At 44.8% G+C, this 21781-nt stretch overlaps 1 protein-coding gene across 1 annotated transcript in view; it reads right to left on the reverse strand.

The window, feature by feature from the left end:
* LOC126354256 (beta-1,3-glucan-binding protein-like) overlaps positions 1-21781 on the reverse strand; it is a 112698-nt gene that overhangs the window by 49951 nt on the left and 40966 nt on the right. The window contains exon 3 of the mRNA XM_050003773.1: positions 1845-2008. Coding sequence (XP_049859730.1) covers positions 1845-2008 — 164 coding nt within the window. The remainder of the gene's footprint in view (positions 1-1844; positions 2009-21781) is intronic.

Consider the following 21781-nt stretch of genomic DNA (forward strand, 5'->3'; position numbering starts at 1 on the left):
CTTCTTCCCAATTCTGTTCAATACCTCCTCATTAGTTATGTGATCTACCCATCTAATCTTCAGCATTCTTCTGTAGCACCACAATCACTATGAAGGACCTGGAAATGTCATGTACTTGCGTGAGACAGTGGTATCAGCACCTGACATAAATTGAAAGGGGCCTCATTGTGGATATCCATTTGGCCAACTGGCCGAATCGTGCAATATCCAGAGTTGTGGAGCATTTAGATGTGACAGTTGCCCAGTGTCAGACTGCATGCATATGTGTGGTCAAGGTTCAATTCGGCTACTTGTGACTACCATAAGGATGGATTTCCGTTAAGTGCTCGAAGCACATCGTAATCCCTTTTCATTTTCGTCTGCCAGCCACCCAGTCTGAGGCGCCTTGCCATGGTTCATTTGGCTCCCCTGTCAGAGGTTCGAGTCCTCCATTGGGCATGGGTGTGTGTGTTCGCCTTAGTATTAGTTAGATTCAGTTAGATTAAGTAGTGTCTACGCCTAGGGTCCAGTGACCTCAGCAGTTGGTCCCATAGTAACTTACCGCCACCACCATCTGCAACAAGTAATGGCCTTCCTGCAACGTTGCGTGTCATTCCTCACCAACTGTCAAAGACTAACAGCAGCTGGACTAAGTCCCATGTGTACTGTGGTGAACGCCACAACACAACGGCTGCATTTGGAGTGGTGCCTTGAATGGAAAGAAAGGTCTGCCGACGAATTGCTTCCTGTTGTATTCAGTAATGAATTGTGATTCTGAATTACTCCAGAAGACCTTCATCTGTGAATATGGTGCTGACCTGGGGGGGGATCGCATTCTCCATCGTTTTGGAGAGGCATGGTGTGGGGATCCATTGTGTATAACTTCAGGCCACATCTGATAGTATTTGAGTGGACTCTGATGGCACAAGAGTACGTTACATACATTCTGTGTCCTCATGTCTTACTGTCCGCAGCTGGTGGTCTCGCGGTCGCGTTCTCACTTCCTGAGCATGGGGTCCTGGGTTCGATTCCCGGTGGGGCAAGGGATTTTCACCTGCCTCGAGATGACTGGGTGTTTGTGTTGTCCTGATCATTTCATCACCATTAATGAAAGTGGCGTGATTAGACTGAGCAAAGGTTGGGAATTTGTACGGGCGCTGAAAACTGTGCAGTTGAGCGCCCCACAAACCAAACACCATCATCATCATCATGTCTTACTCTCATATGACAGCGTTGTGGGGCCACTTTTTAACGGGGCAATACATGTCCATTACATGGCACATGTCTCTGTGAACTGTCTACATGATGTTCAGGTGCTCCTGTGGCCAGAAAGATCTCCAGAAAATGCATGGGACCAGCTCGGAAGTCAACTCCACCCCACTGTCAGTGCCCAGGCTGTCAGGCATCTGTAAACAACAGTTGCGGGTCAGGAGAAGATACAATGGCTTTATGGCATTATTAACAACCGAATCATTACATACATCCAGGCTAGAGGGACTGCAACATCATACTGACAGGTGAGCTCATAGTGGCAATTTCTTTGTAAAGTTGACTCGATTTTGCTATCGCTGAAATGAAATGATATGATGTGCTCTGTCAGCCCATGAAGTTTCATTTGGTTTCCTCCTTCTGGGTGCTTCATTTCTTTTGTGTGTGTGTGTGTGTGTGTGTGTGTGTGTGTGTGTGTGTATGTGTGTGTGTGTGTGGCTGTTTACATGTATAGCAAGAGCGGACCAAACATCGATCCCTGTGGAACACCTGCAATGGTGCTTCGCCATCCTGCAAACGCTGCTTCCTCATGTACAAATGTACCAGGGAGTGTTAGTGGGCAGGTGGGGACGGTGGCGACAAGCAAGCCTACTCACCGGGCCAGAGCCAGTCGCCGGCGGGCATCTTGGCACGCACCTCGACGCGGCCGTAGCGGAAGCTGAAGGAGTTGACGGTGCGCAAGCGCGCCGACGTCACTGGGTTCAAGATGTTGGTAGCTGTGCCGGTGCGTGAGCAGCCGTTGACCAACGGGTTGGTGCACCTGCAACACCGGCCAGCACTCTACTTCAGACCAGTGTGCTCAGCACCAAATTGGAGACAACTCAACGGCGTCTTGGTCTTTAGTGGAGTTGGCATACTAGAAAGGGGCATTCGCAGTTGTTTTAGTTTCGCTGCTAGTGAGTCCATTTATAGTGATTTTGTCTTTTTTTATTTAGCAGATCTGGTTATTAGTTATGTGGCAAGTAATTTACATGTGAAGGTGGCTATCTACAAAGTAACAGACATTTTGGTCTGTCGCGGTGATGGACAGGGGAACATCCTGGTGTTGTATGTATCCAGCTTTGCTTCCTGTAACGTGTTAAAACGTGCGCTGCAAAAGAAAATACCTCCATTTGTGAGATGAATTCTGTGAGTAGGTTTTTGTTTGCAAAAAAAAAAAAAAATGCAGACCAATTGAAATTTATTCTACCCATGTGATGTGCCCGGAAAAGGAACAATGAGTGAAAGTCGAGTGAGGTGCATTGATTTTAAAAATGGCGATATCAGTGTTCACGATGAGGTCATCAGTCGTAGGCTGAGCCTTGTGACTGACCGACTTGCGATGAAAATCGACGATAAAATTCGTGAAAACCGTCGTTTTACGATTACGGAACTTCCGCAATATTTCCTCAAATTCCACAGAGTTTGGTGCACAAAAATGTGGCCGAGAAGCTTGGTTACAGAAAACTTTGTGGTCGGGGGGGGGGTTCCCAAATCCTAACAGAAGACTACAAAGAACAGAGATTAGCTCTAGCGCTGACCTTCCTTGAAGATTACAAGAAAAATGGTAACAAAGTTATCGAGCGTATCGTAACCAGGGACGAGACATGGCTGATGCGTGTCAATTGTGAAACAAAAATGAAGTCGATGTTTGCAAACGCTGTCAGCAAAAAGATAATGGCTACTGTGTTTTGGATCTCTAAGGCAGTAGTTCTCGTTGATGTCCTTGAACGTGACACAACAGTTAACTCCGAGATGTGTTGTCTAGCCGGCCGCGGTGGACGATCGGTTCTAGGCGCTTCACTCCGGAACCGCGCGACTGCTACGGTCGCTGGTTCGAATCCTGCCTTGGGCATGGATGTGTGTGATGTCCTTATGTTAGTTAGGTTTAAGTAGTTCTAAGTTCTAGGCGACTGATGACCACAGATGTTAAGTCCCATAGTACTCAGAGCCATTTGAACCATTTCTTTCTAGGGAACTGATGAGCTCTGATGTTAAGTCCCATAGTCTTCAGAGCCATTTGAACCATTTAGATGTAGTCAAACACTGACAAAGTTAAGTTGAGCGATAGAAAACAAACGTCAGGGAAAACTTAGCACAAAACTTTGGTTTTTTTTCACGACAACGCACGCCCACACACGGCCATTTGTACCCGAGAGCTCCTGTAAGCTTCTGAATGGACGTCTTTGATAATCCTCCATACAGCCCTGATTTGATGCTGAACGACAACGACCTCTTCCCAGCAATGAAGACATGATTCGCTGCTCAACGCTTTGCTACTGGCAATGCCGGTATAAACCAGTGGTTGCAATCGCAGGTGGCACATTTCTACAGACATGGTGTTGAAAACTTTTGCCACAGTATTTTATGTGTCTCAGTTTGAATAGTAATTATCTGGAAAAAAAACTTAAGTCTCCCTTTAAAATGATTATATCAAATTTGGTTTTTCCATGTTTTTAATTTTTTATTTCAAATCGTGTGTAACTCTGTGACTAGGCCTCACATTTAATACAGTATCCAATTTCATCAAGTGTATGTATATTATTGTTGAAAAAATTCAGCAACCAGTTGCACGCAAGACATTGTATTTCCTTACCTGTTTCACGTACCTGGTGCCATTCTTCAGAAGACTGTATAAGGAAATATGCCGCAAATAAATGTACACTATGGGATCAAAAGTATCCGGACGCCTGGCTGAAAATGACTTACGAGTTCGTGACACCCTCCGTCGGTAATGCTGGAATTCAAAATGGTGTTGGCCCACCCTTAGCCTTGATGACAGCCTTCACTCTCGCAGGCATGCGTTCAATCAGGTGCTGGAAGGTTTCTTGGGAAATGGCAGCCCATTCTTCACGGAGGACTGCACTGAGGAAAGTTATCTATGTTGGTCGGTGAGGCCTGGCACGAAGTCGGAGTTCCAAAACAACCCAAAGGTGTTCTATAGGATTCAGGTCAGGACTCTGTGCAGGCCAGTCTACTACAGGGAGGTTATTGTCGTGTAACCACTCCGCCACAGGCCGTGCGTTATCAAAAGGTGTTCGATCGTGTTGAAAGATGCAATCGCCATCCCCGAATTGCTCTTCAACAGTGGGAAAGAAGAAGGTGCTTATAATATCAATGTAGGCCTGTACTGCGATAGTGCCACGCCAAACAGCAAGGGGTGCGAACCCCTTCCTGAAAAACGCGACCACACTATAACATCACTGACTCCGAATTTAACTGTTAGCACTACACACGCAGGCAGATGACGTTCACTGGGCATTCGCCATACCCACAGCCTGCCATCGGATAGCCACATCGTGTACCGTGATTCGTCAGTCCACACATCGTTTTTCCACTGTTCAATCGTCCAATGTTTACGCTTCTTGCACCAAGCAAGGCGTTGTTTGCCATTTACCAGCGCGATGTGTCGCTTATGAGCAACCGCTCGACAATGAAATCCGTGTTTTCTCACCTTCCGCCTAACTGTCATAGTACATGGATCTTGATGCAGTTTGGAATTCCTGTGTGATGGATGGATAGATGTCTACCTATTACACATTACTAACCTCTTCAACTGTTGGTGGTCTCTGTCAGTCAACAGAAGAGGCTGGCCTGTACACTTTTGTGCTGTTCCTGTCCCCTTCACATTTTTACTTCACTATCACATCGGAAACAGTGGACCTAGGGATGTCTAGGAGTACGAAAATCTCGCGTACAGACGTATGATACATGTGGCTCCGAATCAACTGACCACATTTGAAGTCCATCAGTTCGGCGGAGCGCCCCATTGTGCTCTCTCACGATGTCTAATGACTACTGAGGTTGCTGATATGGAGTACCTGGCAGTAGGTGGCAGCACAATGCATCTAATACGAAAAACGTATGCTTTTGGGTGTGTCCGGATACTTTTGATCATAAAATATAAGCTAGGTAAGAACATGTATCTTAAAGAAGGTAAATTTTAAACATTTAATGACAAGAGATTGCACTTTCTTAAAATTATCGCGTTACTGTCGCACATCAAAAATGAGCGTGTGTATGTTACTGTAGTCCTATAAAAATACAAGAACAATGCACTGATAAGTCAGAATATTATGGCTACCTACCTAATAGCCAGTACGTCCACATTTGGCAAGGATAACAGCGGCGATGTGTCGAGACATGGAAGCAAGGACGCCTTAGAAGGCTGCTGTAAGTCATTTAATTCCTGTAAATTCCGTGGAAGGAAAACATAGGTGCAAAGAAGGTAGCTGCGAAGAAACCATGGGTAACATAAGAAATACTTCAGTTGATTGATGAAAGGAGGAAGTACAAACATGTTCCGGGAAAATCAGGAATTCAGAAATACAAGTAGCTGAGGAATGAAATAAATAGGAAGTGCAGGGAAGCTAAGATGAAATGGCTGCAGGAAAAATGTGAAGACATCGAAAAAGATATGATTGTCGGAAGGACAGACTCAGCATACAGGAAAGTCAAAACAACCTTTGGTGACATTAAAATCAACGGTGGTAACATTAAGAGTGCAACGGGAATTCCACTGTTAAATGCAGAGGAGAGAGCAGATAGGTGGAAAGAATACATTGAAAGCCTCTGTGAGGGTGAAGATTTGTCTGATGTGATAGAAGAAGAAACAGGAGTCGATTTAGAAGAGATAGGGGATCCAGTATTAGAATCGGAATTTAAAAGAGCTTTGGAGGACTTACGGTCAAATAAGGCAGAAGGGATAGATAACATTCCATCAGAATTTCTAAAATCATTAGGGGAAGTGGCAACAAAACGACTATTCACGTTGGTGTGTAGAATATATGAGTCTGGCGACATACCATCTGACTTTCGGAAAAGCATCATCCACACAATTCCGAAGACGTCAAGAGCTGACAAGTGCGAGAATTATCGCACAATCAGCTTAACAGCTCATTCATCGAAGCTGCTTATAATAATAATATACAGAAGATTGGAAAAGAAAATTGAGAATGTGCTACGTGACCATCAGTTTGGCTTTAGGAAAAGTAAAGGCACGAGAGAGGCAATTCTGACGTTACGGCTAATAATGGAAGCAAGGATAAAGAAAAATCAAGACACGTTCATAGGATTTGTCGACCTGGAAAAAGCGTTCGACAATATAAAATGGTGCAAGCTGTTCAAGATTCTGAAAAAAGTTGAGGTAAGCTATAGGGAGAGACGGGTCATATACAATATGTACAACAACCAAAACGGAATAATAAGAGTGGACGATCAAGAACGAAGTGCTCGTATTAAGAAGGGTGTAAGACAAGGCTGTAGCTTTTCGCCCCTACTCTTCAATCTGTACATCGAGGAAGCAATGATGGAAATAAAAGAAAGGTTCAGGAGTGGAATTAAAATACAAGGTGAAAGGATATCAATGATACGATTCGCTGATGACATTGCTATCCTGAGTGAAAGTGAAGAAGAATTAAATGATCTGCTGAACGGAATGAACAGTCTAATGAGTACACAGTATGGTTTGAGAGTAAATCGAAGAAAGACGAAGGAAATGAGAAGTAGTAGAAATGAGAACAGCGAGAAACTTAACATCAGGATTGATGGTCACGAAGTCAATGAAGTTAAGGAATTCTGCTACCTAGGCAGTAAAATAACCTATGACGAACGGAGCAAGGAGGACATCAAAAGCAGATTCGCTATGGCAAAAAAGGCATTTCTGGCCAAGAGAAGTCTACTAATATCAAATACCGGCCTTAATTTGAGGAAGAAATTTCTGAGAATGTACGTCTGGAGTACAGCATTGTATGGTAGTGAAACATGGACTGTGGGAAAACCGGAACAGAAGAGAATCGAAGCATTTGAGATGTGGTGCTATAGACGAATGTTGAAAATTAGATGGACTGATAAGGTAAGGAATGAGGAGGTTCTACGCAGAATCGGAGAGGAAAGGAATATGTGGAAAACACTGATAAGGAGAAGGGACAGGATGATAGGACATCTGCTAAGACATGAGGGAATGACTTCCATGGTACTAGAGGGAGTTGTAGAGGGCAAAAACTGTAGAGGAAGACAGAGATTGGAATACGTCAAGCAAATAATTGAGGACGTAGGTTGCAAGTGCTACTCTGAGATGAAGAGGTTAGCACAGGAAAGGAATTCGTGGCGGGCCGCATCAAACCAGTCAGTAGACAGATGACAAGAAAAAAAAATTTAAAAAATAAAAAACAATTCGTGGAGGGGGCGATGAGCTGTGACGCTACGTTCAATCACATCCCAGATGTCCTCAGCTGGGTTTAGATCCGACGAAGTGGGAGACCAGCACACCAATTGGATCTCGCCTCTGTGTTTCTCGAAACTTTCCATCACACTCCTGGCTTTGTATTACCTTGATGAAAAACGACACTGCTGTCGGGGGAACATGATCACCATGAAAGGGTGTACATGGTCTGCAACCAGTGCATAATACTCCTTGGCCATGATGGTGGCTTGCACCAGGTCCACTGACATCCCAAATGCCCACGTGAATGTTCCCCAAACCACAATGGAGCCACAGCCAGCTTGTTCATCCCGTAGTATAGGTGTCAGGGAGCTGTTCCTATGGAAGATGTGGATTTACGCCCTCCCATCTGGTTGATGAAGAAGGTATCAGAATTCATCAGAACATGCAACATTCTGCCATTGCGCTGACGTCCACTGTGGATGGTCACGTGCGTATTTCAGCCGTAGTTGCCGATGTCGTGATGTTAACATCGGCACATGCATGGATCGTTGCCTGCAGAGGCCCATCGTTACGGGTGTTCGATGCACTGTGTGTTCAGATACACTTTTACTCTGCGCAGCATTACAGTCTGATGTTAGTTCCTCTACAGTTCGCAGCCCGTCCTGTTTCATCAGTGTGCCCAGTGTATGATGTCCGGCATGTGTAATGAGGGGTGGCCGCCCGAGTCCAAGTCAGGGGACATGGTTTCCCCTTGGTTTCACCACTTGTGGAAGACAATCACCACAGCACTCATCCGACAAATCTTGCGGTTTGCGAGAAGCCACCACAATCTGCCTTCGTCCAAACTCAGATAGATCGCGCACCTTCCCCATTCTACCTGCAGATAGTAGACTCACTTATACTACATGCACCATGCACATGCGTGATTAGCAGTCATTCCTTGCCAAGTGACGCTGCTTTCGCCTGGACAGGTTTATATTGATAGTAGCTCGCAGATCGTAATGTTCTGGCTGTTCAGTGTATGCAACACAGTAATAAAATACGTTAATGCTTATGAGTGCTTATACACTACTCACCATTCAAATTGCTACAACAAGAAGAAATGCAGATGATAAACGGGTATTCATTAGACAAATATATTATACTAGAACTGACATTTGATTATATTTTCACTCAGTTTGGGTGCATAGATCCTGAGAAAACAGTACCCAGAACAACCACCTCTGGCCGTAATAACGGCCTTGATACGCCTGGGCATTGAGTCAAACAGAGCATGGATAGTGTGTACAGATACAGCTGCCCATGCAGTTTCAACACGATACCACAGTTCATCAGGAGTAGTGACTGGCGTATTGTGACGAGCCAGCTGCTCGGCCACCATTGACCACACGTTTTCAGTAGGTGAGAGATCTGGAGAATGTGCTGGCTAGGGCAGCAGTCGGACATTTTCTGTATCCAGAAAGGCCCGTACAGGACCTGCAACATGCGGTCATGCATTATCCTGCTGAAATGTAGGGTTTCGCAGGGATCGAATGAAGAGTAGATCCACGGGTCGTAACACATCTGAAATGTAACGTCCACTGTTGAAAGTGCCGTCAATGCGAACAAGAGGTGACCGAGACGTGTAACCAATGGCACCACATACTATCACGCCGGGTGATACGCCAGTATGGCGATGACGAATACACGCTTCCAATGTGCGTTCAGCGCAATGTGGCCAAACACGGATGCGACCATCACGATGCTGTAAACAGAACCTGGATTCATCCGAAAAAAAGACGTTTTGCCATTCGTGCACCCAGGTTCGTCGTTGAGGCGTTCCTGTCTGCGATGCAGCGTCAAGGGTAACCGCAGCCATGGTCTCCAAGCTCGTAGTCCATGCTGCTGCAAACGTCGTCGAGCTGTTCGTTTAAGGATCCCGACCAACGCGAGCAGCAATGCCGCGATACGATAAACCGCAACCGCGATAGGCTGCAACCCGACCTTCATCAAAGTCGGAAACGTGATGGTACGCGTTTCTCCTCCTTACACGAGGCATCACAACAACGTTTCACCAGGCAACGGCGGTCATCTGTTGTTTGTGTATGAGAAGTCGGTTGGAAACTTTCCTCATGTCAGAACGTTGTAGGTGTCGCCACCGGCGCCAACCTTGTGTGAATGCTCTGAAAAGCTAATCATTTGCGTATCACATTTTATTCCTGTCGGTTAAATTTCGCGTCTGTGGCACGTCATCTTCGTAGTGTAGCAATTTTAATGGCCAGTAGTTTATATGGATCAAAGTACATGTTGAAATATGGTATAAGGACACCTAAGAAAAAGTTGCAGACATCACAGACAGAATGCAAAAAGTTATGCTAATCAGCTGATAATACGTATATGTTCCGGTTGCTCTCAGGGCTGAGGGGGGGGGGGGGCGGGGTAAAAATGTAAGGTAGGTCCGAGGTCGTAATGTTCTGGCTGTTCAGTATATGCATTATTATAATAAAACATTTTAATGAACGTGAGTGCTTACATATAGATCAAAGTACTTGAAGAAATATGGTATAAGGTCATCTGACAACAAATACAGACATCATTCAAAAACTTATGCTCATCAGCTGATGACATGCACATCTTCAGGCTGCTATCAGGTGTGAGGTGGTGGTGGTGGTGTGGGGGGGAGGGGGATGAACAGTAAGGTAAAGTAATGAAACAAAACGAAATGAACTGTGCGTGTGGCATTGTTGGCCAGGAGGCCCCATCCAGGGAAGTTCAGACGCCACACTGTGCAACTTGCCGGCGATCAGTATGAAATGATGATGATGATACAAAACCCAGTCCACGGGCAGAGGAAATCTCCAACCTGGCCAGGAATCGAACCCGGGCCCTGCTGTGTGGGATTCAAGCACGTTACCACCCAGCTAAGCAGGCGGACATGAAATAAAATATAAACGGAATTATAAATGCACAACCAGGGCATACACTTTCACTATCATACAATACCCTACATATTAATGATAAATAAACTACAAACGTCATTTGGTGCTGTCGATGGGGAGTTTAGAAAGTAATCGCCGGAACAGGTGAAGTGAGGTCAGTAGCGCGCTAGCAGGAAACCTGTCGGCGCAAATAGAGTCCGAAGAGTATCATGGGCTCGTAAGCTGTACCTGGGTTAAGTGGTGAAGTAGTTCTCAATCAGCAGCTGATATGAAGGGTCAGGAAACGACTAAAGAGAAAAGAAGCCTGTGTACAATCGTAAAGTTTTATCTCACTGAAACAACCAGCACCGGAACATACGCAAGGTCCCAAATACATCTGTAAGTAGCGACACTCTTTCCAATTGTATGGTGAGTTTTACAACACATCGTTGATGTGGAGTAAAGATATCAGTTTCGTGCTCGCAGGAAATACACCAGCGCCGACAATGCGCGTTACGCACCATGCCGCCAGAAGAAACAACAGGGGTAAGCAGTGAAACAATTCCTAAACAGCAACCAGTGTGAAGCGTCAATTAACTACAGAGGAAAAGAAACGTGTACATAGTTATATACTTCTCTCTAAGTGAAATAACTTTTTCAGGAGTGTACAGAAATTCAAAAATACGCTTCGTGACGCAGTTGTAGCTAGCGACATTCATACTACGAATAATAGAGTGAAATAAGTACAGTAGATTTGACTGGCTGATGTTCAATGACTTAAACACTACTTGTAACTATAAGGCAAGAAAGCAAGGCGTGCTCAATAAGAAAAGCAAAACTTTTTTTCTCAGCCAATTTCGGTTGAAAAAATGAGCAATTTGTCGTGCGAAATCGTGGAATATTTCCACTTCGGTCCCTACAGTTTCATGAAGTTTCGGTAGGTGTCTGCGCCATATGTACCGGGTGTTCAAAAAGTAACTGTGCAGTGCCATGTTGTTGTGTGCTAAGTAATGACTGATATGATTGTCAACTAATAATACATCATTTGCCATTGTTTAACGTATGTGACCAGGTATTTGTATTTGTTCGCAGGTCCGGTTTGATTGAAGACCAACGTCTTGTGTGAGATCTTTGTGATCTAGACTATAATGCTTACGATTGAAGAGCGTTTCTTGTAGAGCATGTATTCCGAAATGGAGACAAGTTTACCTCAGCAGTTCAAGCTGCATTTACAGCAAAGTTCCCAGGAGTAAAAATGCTTGACCGCAATGCTGTACGGAACCTCATCACAAAGTTTCGAAAGACCGGAAGCGTCCATAATGCCCCAAAGTCACGCACGCCATCCGTATCCACATCGAAAGAGAAGTGGCGGAAGTGCAAAACATGTTGCTGCAAAGTCCAAAGAAATCTGTTAGACGACTAGCACAGCAGGCCCACGTGCCCTTAGGTTCCGCTCACAACATTCTCCGGACGTCACTGTCCATGTACTCGTACAAAATGTCGGACGTGCATGAACTGAGAGACACCGATCGCCCGGCGAGTGTGAACTTTCGCAACAGTTTTCTGTCCTTCCTGCAGGACAATGGTGATTTCAGCTCTCCGCTTACGTGAACAGCCAAAATAGTCGTGTTGAACTATAGAGAATCCGCATGAATTTAAGATGTCTCCACTGCATGATCAAAAGGCTGGTGTTTGGTGCCCTGTGACTCGTAAACGCATTATTGAGCCGATCTTCTTCAGGACACCATAAATGCAGAAAGGTACTGCACCTGGAGCCCTTCCTAGGTGAACAGAATGAGGACGAAATTGATAATGTCTGGTTCCAATAGGATGGGGCGATGAAATTTTTAAAGGACATCTTTGGTGATCGTATCTTCTCTCGAGGACTCTGGCCACCGTGTTCACCCAACTTGGTTCCAACGGATTACTTTCTATGGGGTAAGTTGAAGGGAGAGACCTATGAAGGCAATCCCAACACCATACAAGAACTCGAAGCTGCACTGATACGTCACATTCGGAACATCACCCCCGATGTCCTGTACAACGTCTTCAAGAACCTCCAGACACGTGTGCAGCTGTGCCTTCAAGTTCAAGGGGATCACTTCCAGAATCTCTTACAACTGCCATGACTTCAATACGACAAATTATGAACTGCATAGTTACTTATTGAACACCCGGTAGCTTTCAAAACGCGTCTGTAATGGAGGTGCTTTTCAGGCAGAGAGCTGTAGTGAGTTTCTTTTGACGGAAAACCAGAGAATAGCGTATATTAAGAAGCGCTTACAGAATATTTACGGAGACCTGGCAGTGAACAAAAGCACGGTGAGTCGTTGGACGAGGAGTCTGTTGTCATCGCAAGAAGGTCGCGGAAACAAAATAACAATCTATGGAGTGTTGCCACACCACCCGTCCTCTGAAGAAAATGTTCAGAGCCGTTCTCCACCAGTAAAATCATGGTGACCGTCTTCTGGGACCATCAAGGGTTTATTCTGTTTGATGGCCTCTTTCATGGTGCAACTCTCAAGTGCATTGTGCTACCCTCAGGAAATTGAGGAATCCCATTCGCTGTTTTCGTCGCCAAAAGATACAAATGAACTTCTCTTTCTCCATAACAATGCAAGGCCTCACACAAGTCTACGCGCCCTAAAGGAACTCACAAAACTTCATAACACTGCCGGATCTCACACCTTCCGACTTTCATCTGTTTGGCCTAATGAAGGATGTACTCTGCGGGAAGCAGCACGTGGATGATGGGCAGGTTACTGATGCAGCAAGCCGTTGGCTCCGAAGTCCTCCCTGCAGAAATTCCTGGGGTGTTCAACAATCTCTTTCGCCTACCTGTTTGGCCTTTCATGGTATCCGCTTGTGGCTGCCAGTATCTGAGTACTGTCAGAACAAATGTGGTGGTCTCCAGGCTGCAATGTATGTCCCGCAACAGCTGGTCTGTCAATCTCCTCCTTCTGCAATACCACTTGCGCTCTTCTAGAAAATACAGGAATTTATAGAAGTCCCTGTAGTTGTTGGAAGGTTACGTGGGTACTACAAAAAGAAGTCAAAAAACGACTAAAACAGCACAAGGGCAACGGCAGAAGGGAAGAGATGGACATATCAGCTGTTGCGAAACGTGCTCAGCAACCAGGAGAGCATCACATTCATTTTGACAGGACCCAAGTTCTCGCAGCCACAATTGGATACCACGAAAGTCCATAAAGAGATGCCATAGAGATTATTAAACACCCCAGGAATCTCAACAAGAAGGAGGAGGGCGTGAAACTGACTGATGTCTTGATCAGGGTTGCTAGGTTTTTTTAACCAAATCAGGATTTTTTACGATACCTAGACAAAACACACTTAGGCTAAAATTAAAAATACAATACTGTATAACAAAGCAATGTGTTTTATCTTATCGATATTTCTGCCCGATTTTCAGCCTCCTTAATTGCATCTTCCCTTCTTTCCCGTCGAAAAAACGATAAAACTACAGGTTCTTAAATGACTAAATCATCTTCACAATTAATTAGAACACGGACTAGATATGTTGATACGTATTGTCACGAAATTCTGACACTTAACAATAACTATGTTCGGAGAAAACAGGTGGGGTATGTGGGGCACTCATTGAACGACCCTCACACACACACACACAAATATATATATATTACTGGCCATTAAAATTGCTACACCAAGAAGAATGCAGTGGACAAATAGACAAATATATTATACTGGGACTGACATGTGATTACATTTTCACGCAATTTGGGTGCATACATCCTGAGAAATCAGTACCCAGAACAACCACCTCTGGCCGTAATAACGGCCTTGATACGCCTGGGCATTGAGTCAAACAGAGCATGGATAGTGTGTACAGATACAGCTGCCCATGCAGCTTCAACACGATACCACAGTTCATCATGAGTAGTGACTGGCGTATTGTGACGAGCCAGTTGCTCGGCCACCATTGACCACACGTTTTCAGTAGGTGAGAGATCTAGAGAACGTGCTGGCTAGGGCAGCAGTCGGACATTTTCTGTATCCAGAAAGGCCCGTACACGACCTGCAACATGCGGTCATGCATTATCTTGCTGAATTGTAGGGTTTCGCAGGGATCGAATGTAGGGTAGAGCCACGGGTCGTAACACATCTGAAATGTAACGTCCACTGTTGAAAGTGCCGCCAATGCGAACAAGAGGTGACCGAGACGTGTAACCAATGGCACCCCATACCATCACGCCGGGTGATACGCCAGTATGGCGATGACGAATACACGCTTCCAATGTGCGTTCACCGCGATGTCGCCAAACACGGATGCGACCATCGTGATGCTGCAAACAGAACCTGGAATCGTCCGAAAAAATTACGTTTTGCCATTCGTGCACCCAGCTTCGTCGTTGAGTACACTATCACATGCGCTCCTGTCTATGATGCAGCGTCAAGGGTAACTGCAGCCATGGTCTCCGAGCTGATAGTCCGTGCTGCTGCAAACGTTGTCGAACTGTTCGTGCAAATGACTGTCGTCTTGCAAACGTTTCCATCTATTGACGCAGGGATCGAGACTTGGCTGCACGACCCGTTACAGCCACGCGTACAAGATGCGTCATCTCGACTGCTAGTGGTACGAGGCCGTTGGTATCCAGCACGCCGTTCCGTATTACCGTCCCGAACCCACCGATTCCATATTCTGCTAACAGTCATTGGATCTCGACCAACGCGAGCAGCAATGTCGCGATACGATAAACCGCAATCACGATAGGCTACAATCGGACTTTTATCAAAGTCGGAAACGTGATGGTACGCATTTCTCCTCCTTACACGAGGCATCACAACAATGTTTCATCAGGCAACGCCGGTCAACTGCTGTTTGTGTATAAGAAATCGGTTGGAAACTTTCCTCATATCAGCCCGTTGTAGGTGTCGCCACCGGTGCCAACCTTGTGTGAATGCTCTGAAAAGCTAATCATTTGCATATCGCAGCATCTTCTTCTGTCGGTTAAATTTCGCGTCTGTAGCACGTCACCTTCGTGGTGTAGCAATTTTAATGGCTAGTAGTGTAGTTGTCTGACTAAACTAGAAGCAGAGTTTTAATTGCCAGTAACTTTACAAGACTGTCCGTCAGTTTTGAACCGATAATGAACGGTTTAAAGTGGAGAACGTAATATTATATGAAATGTTGTCGAGTTTTGAGTGATCGGGATTTTTACGTATCCTGATAAGATTCAATCGGAAGTCGGGTTTTCGACTGGAAATTCGGACAGTCCCAAAGAGTCGGGATACCTGGCAACCCTGATCTGGATACTGGTGCTGAAGACAATGTGTACGTCTTCCACCACACTGTGACAGCAGCAGTGGATGACGGCAACCGACAACAGCCAAATGTACTCTGGTATTCAAAGCATGTGGCGCCATGCCACTTTGTGTGAGCAAGCGTAAGCGGAATTTTGCTGTAGCGATGCAGGGTGTGAATAGCACACTGAGCTGCGAGTCCACTTTGTTTTGTTCTTGCACAAAAACTTTATCGATTTGATGTACCACATACAGAAGACGATAACATCTAACATGCTTGTCGACACTCCTTTATAATTCATAACAATTCTAATGTACGTACGTTAATGACATAAATGCGACAGTTTGCTGTGCAACTACAGCGGGTGTCGTTACATTATTACATTTATCTACCTTTACATAACTATTCTGAAAATCGCACGTGTGCTTCAGAGTACTTATCAAAGATCACACTTAGCTTGCCTTTCATATATTTTAACAGACCTGAAGATGCTCGGAATTGAACGAAACTGTTAAACATTACAAAGACAAAAGTGACAATATACTGCAATAAAAATACTAGAATAATAGCTCAGTTGTCACCATTTGACATTACAAGCTTACATAAAGTCAAAACAGTTCGAGGTACGGTAGGTATGGAACCACATCAAAAATAATAGGAACTTCAAATAATCTTTGTTTTAATTACACCTCGTCAAGTTCAAATCTTTCATCAGAAAAACATCCAGCTAGCTAATAGTTCCACAGTCTTATACGAGACCTCCACCGCATTCTTTTTATCTGTGTTTCATGCTATTCTTTTTTTATGACCTATAACTCAGTGTTGTATACCAAATCCTATAAGTTTGATTCCTTTTCCTTCCTGTTTCATTTTAGAGGTTACTGTTGTTTCGATCAACTTTAACCACATTCTGTTCTATTTATTTTATGTGAGAGCGAACCGTGTACTTTGGCGCCTTAAGGATATGAACAGCATCAGTCATCGTCATCTGCCGAATGATCACCAGCTCACGCGTTGACCTGCAGCATTTACTTATCAATGAGAACACCACAGTCGTGCATTAGGCAAGCGTTTGAGAATTCTAATAGACCGTCTATACTGGCAGAATAACTTTATCCATCAGTGTGAATCACTAAATTTAGTAACAGGAAACAGATGCAAAAAGCATTTCAGCGCTAGAGATCCCAAAATTGCATCCCACAGTGTTGTCAGCCGACTCAGAGATTTCGTGAGCTCGTGAAACTCTTTAAACATGCAGGCCCTATCGGTCAATAAGGCCTCAGTAGCAGAAGGACTGTCTTTGACTGAAATGCCCCATTCTCACTGCTCATTCCATTTTTCCCGCTAACAACATTTTTGTGGTACGATCTATCCCCTGGCTTGTTTTCTGTTACCCTCATTTCATATTTAATGCTACTAGCAGTGTATTTGGTGTTATCGAAACGTCCCTCTCACTTAAACAAGCCCAGCAGACTGACCACAACAACTAGCACGCATTTAAAATATCCCAAGCTACATGCTCCCCGCAGTTTACTCCGCAAGCCAGCTTACAGCTTGTGGCGGAGGGTACCGCTGGCGTTCCATTATTATTTACCCCTCTACCTGTTCCAGTTTACGCGAAATAAGTTCTAAAAAAACTATCGTGAAGGAATTGCCCAAATGGGACGGAAATCGGCAGACTTGAGGTGTACGTAAAGGCAAACAAATGATTATAATTTTAAAAAGGGGTTATTTATTCAAAAGAAAGATCTTTACCGATTGAGTCAATTATGTGTATGTCTTTGGCATTGATTGACAGAGTTGTTGGATGTCCTCCTGAAGGATATCGTTCTAGATTTGTCTAACTGGTGCGATTGTTGTTGTTGTGGTCTTCAGTCCTGAGACTGATTTGATGCAGCTCTCCATGCTACTCTATCCTGTGCAAGTTTCTTCATCTCCCAGTACCTACAGCAGCCTACATCCTTCTGAATCTGCTTAGCGTACTCATCTCTTGGTCTCCCTCTACGATTTTTACCCTCCGCGCTGCCCTCCAGTACTAAATTGGTGATCCCTTGATGCCTCAGGACATGTCCTACCAGCCGATCCCTTCTTCTGGTCAAGTTGTGCCACAAACTCCTTTTCTCCCCAATTCTATCCAATACCTCCTCATTAGTTATGTGATATACCCATCTAATCTTCGCATTCTTCTGTAGCACCACATTTCGAAAGCTTCTATTCTCTTCTTGTCTACACTATTTATCGTCCGCGTTTCACTTCCATACGTGGCTACACTCCATACAAATACTTTCAGAAACGACTTCCTGACACCTATAATCGATGTTAAATTTCTCTTCTTCAGAAACGCTTTCCTTGTCATTCCTAGTTTACATTTTATATCCTCTCTTCTTCGACCATCATCAGTTATTTTGCTCTCCAAATAGCAAAACTCCTTTTCTACTTTAAGTGTCTCATTTCCTAATCTAATTCCCTCAGCATCACCCGACTTAATTGGACTTCATTCCATTATCCTCTTTTTGCTTTTGTTGATGTTCATCTTATACCCTCCTTTCAAGACACTGTCCATTCCGTTCAACTGCTCTTCCGAGTCCTTTGCTGTTTCTGACAGAATTACAATGTCATCGGTGAATCTCAAAGTTTTTCTTTCTTTTCCATGGATTTTAATTCCTACTCCGAAATTTTCTTTTGTTTCCTCAACATACAGATTGAATAGCATCGGAGAGAGGCTACAACCCTGTCTCACTCCCTTCCCAACCACTACTTCCCTTTCATTGGTGCGGTAGATCATCAAAATCCTGAGCTGGTTGGAGAGTCCTGCCCATAATGCTTCAAATGCGCTGAATTGGGGAGAGATCCGACAACCTTTATAGCAGCCCACCGCTGCTGGGGCTTCTCTAGACCCTTCTTCGACCTGGGATCTCATTGACCGGAGTGGAATTCTTTTCAGTAATGAATCCCACTTCATACTGAGCGCTGATGACCAGTGAAGACGTGTCTGAACATGGCGGTGGGATACCAAACTGACTTTCGCCCGCCAAGTGGCCCGACAACCCGATATGATGGTCTGAGGTGTCGTTTCTTTTCATAGTAGGACCCTGTAACATGCCTGGGGTACAACTGGTGGGAGGTGCTTAAAGTTATTCTCGCTTTGACCGTGTAGCCCCCCACGCCATGTACCTGGTTCTCCCGAGGCGGTCATATTATTTCTGCTCCACACCGCTGCTGGCTTGCCTCAAATTATGTATATACACTGCTGGCCATTAAAATTGCTACACCACGAAGGTGACGTGCTACAGACGCGAAATTTAAACGACAGGAAAAATATGCTGCGATATGCAAATTATTAGCTTTTCAGAGCATTCGCACAAGGTTGGTGCCGGTGGCGACACCTACGAAGTGCTGACATGAGGAAAGTTTCCAACCGATTTCTCATACACCAACAGCAGTTGACCGTCGTTGCCTGATGAAACGTTGTTGTGAAGCATGGTGTAAGGAGGAGAAATGCGTACCACCACGTTTCCGATTTTGATAAAGGTCGGAAAGTAGTCTATCGCGATTGCGGTTTATCGTATTGCCACATTGCTGGTCGCGTTGGTCGAGATCCAATGACTGTTAGCAGAATATGGAATCGGTGGGTTCAGGAGGGTAATACGGAACGCCGTGCTGGATTCCAATGACCTCGTACCACTAGCACTCGAGATGACGTATCTTATCCGCGTGGCTGTAACGGATCGTGCAGCCAAGTCTCAATCCCATCCCTGCGTCAACAGATGGGGACGTTCGCAAGACGACAGTCATTTGCACGAACAGTTCGACGACGTTTGCAGCAGCATGGACTATCAGCTCGGAGAACATGGCTGCAGTTACCCTTGACGCTGCATCACAGACAGGAGCGCCTGCGATGGTGTACTCAACGACGAACCTGGGTGCACGAATGGCAAAACGTCATTTTTTGGATGAATCCAGGTTCTGTTTACAGTATCACGATGGTCGCATCCGTGTTTGGTGACATTGCGGTGAACGCACATTGGAAGCGTGTATTCGTCATCGCCATACTGGCGTATCACCCGGCGTGATGGTATGGAGTGCCATTGGTTACACGTCTCGGTCACCTCTTGTTCGCATTGACGGCACTTTGAACAGTGGACGTTACATTTCAGATGTGTTACGACCCGTGGCTCTACCCTTCATTCGATCCCTGCGAAACCCTACATTTCAGCAGGATAATGCATGACCGCATGTTGCAGGTCCTGTACGGGCCTTTCTGGATACAGAAAATGTTCGACTGCTGCTCTGGCCAGCACATTCTCCAGATCTCTCGACAATTGAAAACGTCTGGTCAATGGTGGCCGAGTAACTGGCTCGTCACAATATGCCAATCACTACTCTTGATGAACTGTGGTATCGTGTTGAAGCTGCATGGGCAACTGTACCTGTATACGCCATCCAAACTCTGTTTGACTCAAATGTCCAGGCGTATCAAGGCCGTTATTATGGCCAGAGGTGGTTGTTGTGGGTACTGATTTCTCATGATCTATGCACCCAAATTGCGTGAAAATGTGATGTCAGTTCTAGTATAATATATTTGTCCAATGAACACCCGTTTATCATCTGCATTTCTCCTCGGTGTAACAATTTAAATGGCCAGTAGTGTAAATACGCAAGCGGATTTAGTGGAGCCACTCAACACCAAAAACACAACACCGTCCTACATCTGGTATGGACAATTATATTCTGAGTCGATCAGAAAATCGCAGGTTGCACTGTTTACACACTAAGTGTTGGCGCCAATTAACATTCTTGCTAATCTGAAGAGGTCATAATTATCGTTCCCGTATTATTGTACTGTATTCTTGATGATGTTAAATTCTTACTGTCTGGACGAACACAGGCAATGATGATGATTATTTGTCCACGATTATCACTTGGACGAGCGCACGCGTAATCGACATGATGCGGAGTATAGTTGATGATGCGGAAGCCGAATGGTCGAACGAAAGTCCTTACGCTCGTCACATACACACAGATATCTGGTACCAGTCCTTCTTGACACTTGTAATAATATAACAGTGTTCATATAAGTTAATTTACTGTCCACAGTTCTCTCTTACACGAGCGTGTGCGTAACCGTCGCGACGCGGCTGATTGTTGATGATGCGGAAACGCGATGACCGAACGCATGTTCTCACTCTCGCTACAAGACACTGCCACTTGATTGCTCTCCTTTCTACATCTGCATCTACATGGATACTCTTCAATTCACACTTAAGTGCCTGGCAGAGGGTTCATCGAACCATTTTCATACTACTTCTCTACCATGCCACTCTCGAATGGCGCGTGGGAAAAAGGAACACCTAAATCTTTCCGTTCGAGCTCTGATTTCTCTTATTTTATTATGATGATCATTTCTCCCTACGTAGGTGGGTGTCGACAAAATATTTACGCATTCGGAAGAGAAAGATGGTGATTGAAATTTCGTAAATAGAGCTCGCCGCAAAGAAAATCGCCCTTGTTTCGGTGACTGCCACCCCAACTCGCGTATCATATCACTGACACTCTCACTTCTATTGCGCGATAACACGAAACGAGCTGTCCTCCTTTGCACTTTTTCGATGTTCTCCGTCAATCCTACCTGGTAAGGATCCCATACTGCGAAGCAATATTCCAGCAAAGGATGGAAAACATGGGAGAGATAAGAAAAGGAGGTCCGGAATTTTTATTGTCTATAATAGAACATACAGTTACGAGTAATCTTTATTTTACAATAATTGTTCCCTACTTTGGCCGATATAAACAGATACTCGTCTGCATTTAGCTTCTTCCTTCTTCTTATAGACAAAGTAAAAGCCTTGTCTGGCACCAAAGTACCATAGAGAACCTTAGCCAGAAGACCTGTGCTCTCAGCTATGCTCCATGCCTTCCAAGCCAAGACGTTTGCATCAAGGAAAGCTTCAAGGCCACCATAAACTATTTTACTGATTCACATTAGTTGCATTCTGGGAGGTCGAACACGGCGGGGATGATTGATGTTGTACGGTACAGTACGCAAACGGGCGGACACTCAAATACGTTATCGGCGGCACTGCTCATACTTAATTACTTCTTTACGCACTTTTCTCATTACCTCAAAATAATAGTACTTGCAGCAACACCTGAACTTCCATAATAATGGCTTTCCCATGAACAGCTACCCACAACACAACATAACAGCTC

This window comes from Schistocerca gregaria, chromosome 3 (genome assembly GCF_023897955.1).
Source record: "Schistocerca gregaria isolate iqSchGreg1 chromosome 3, iqSchGreg1.2, whole genome shotgun sequence".
NCBI lineage: Eukaryota > Metazoa > Arthropoda > Insecta > Orthoptera > Acrididae > Schistocerca > Schistocerca gregaria.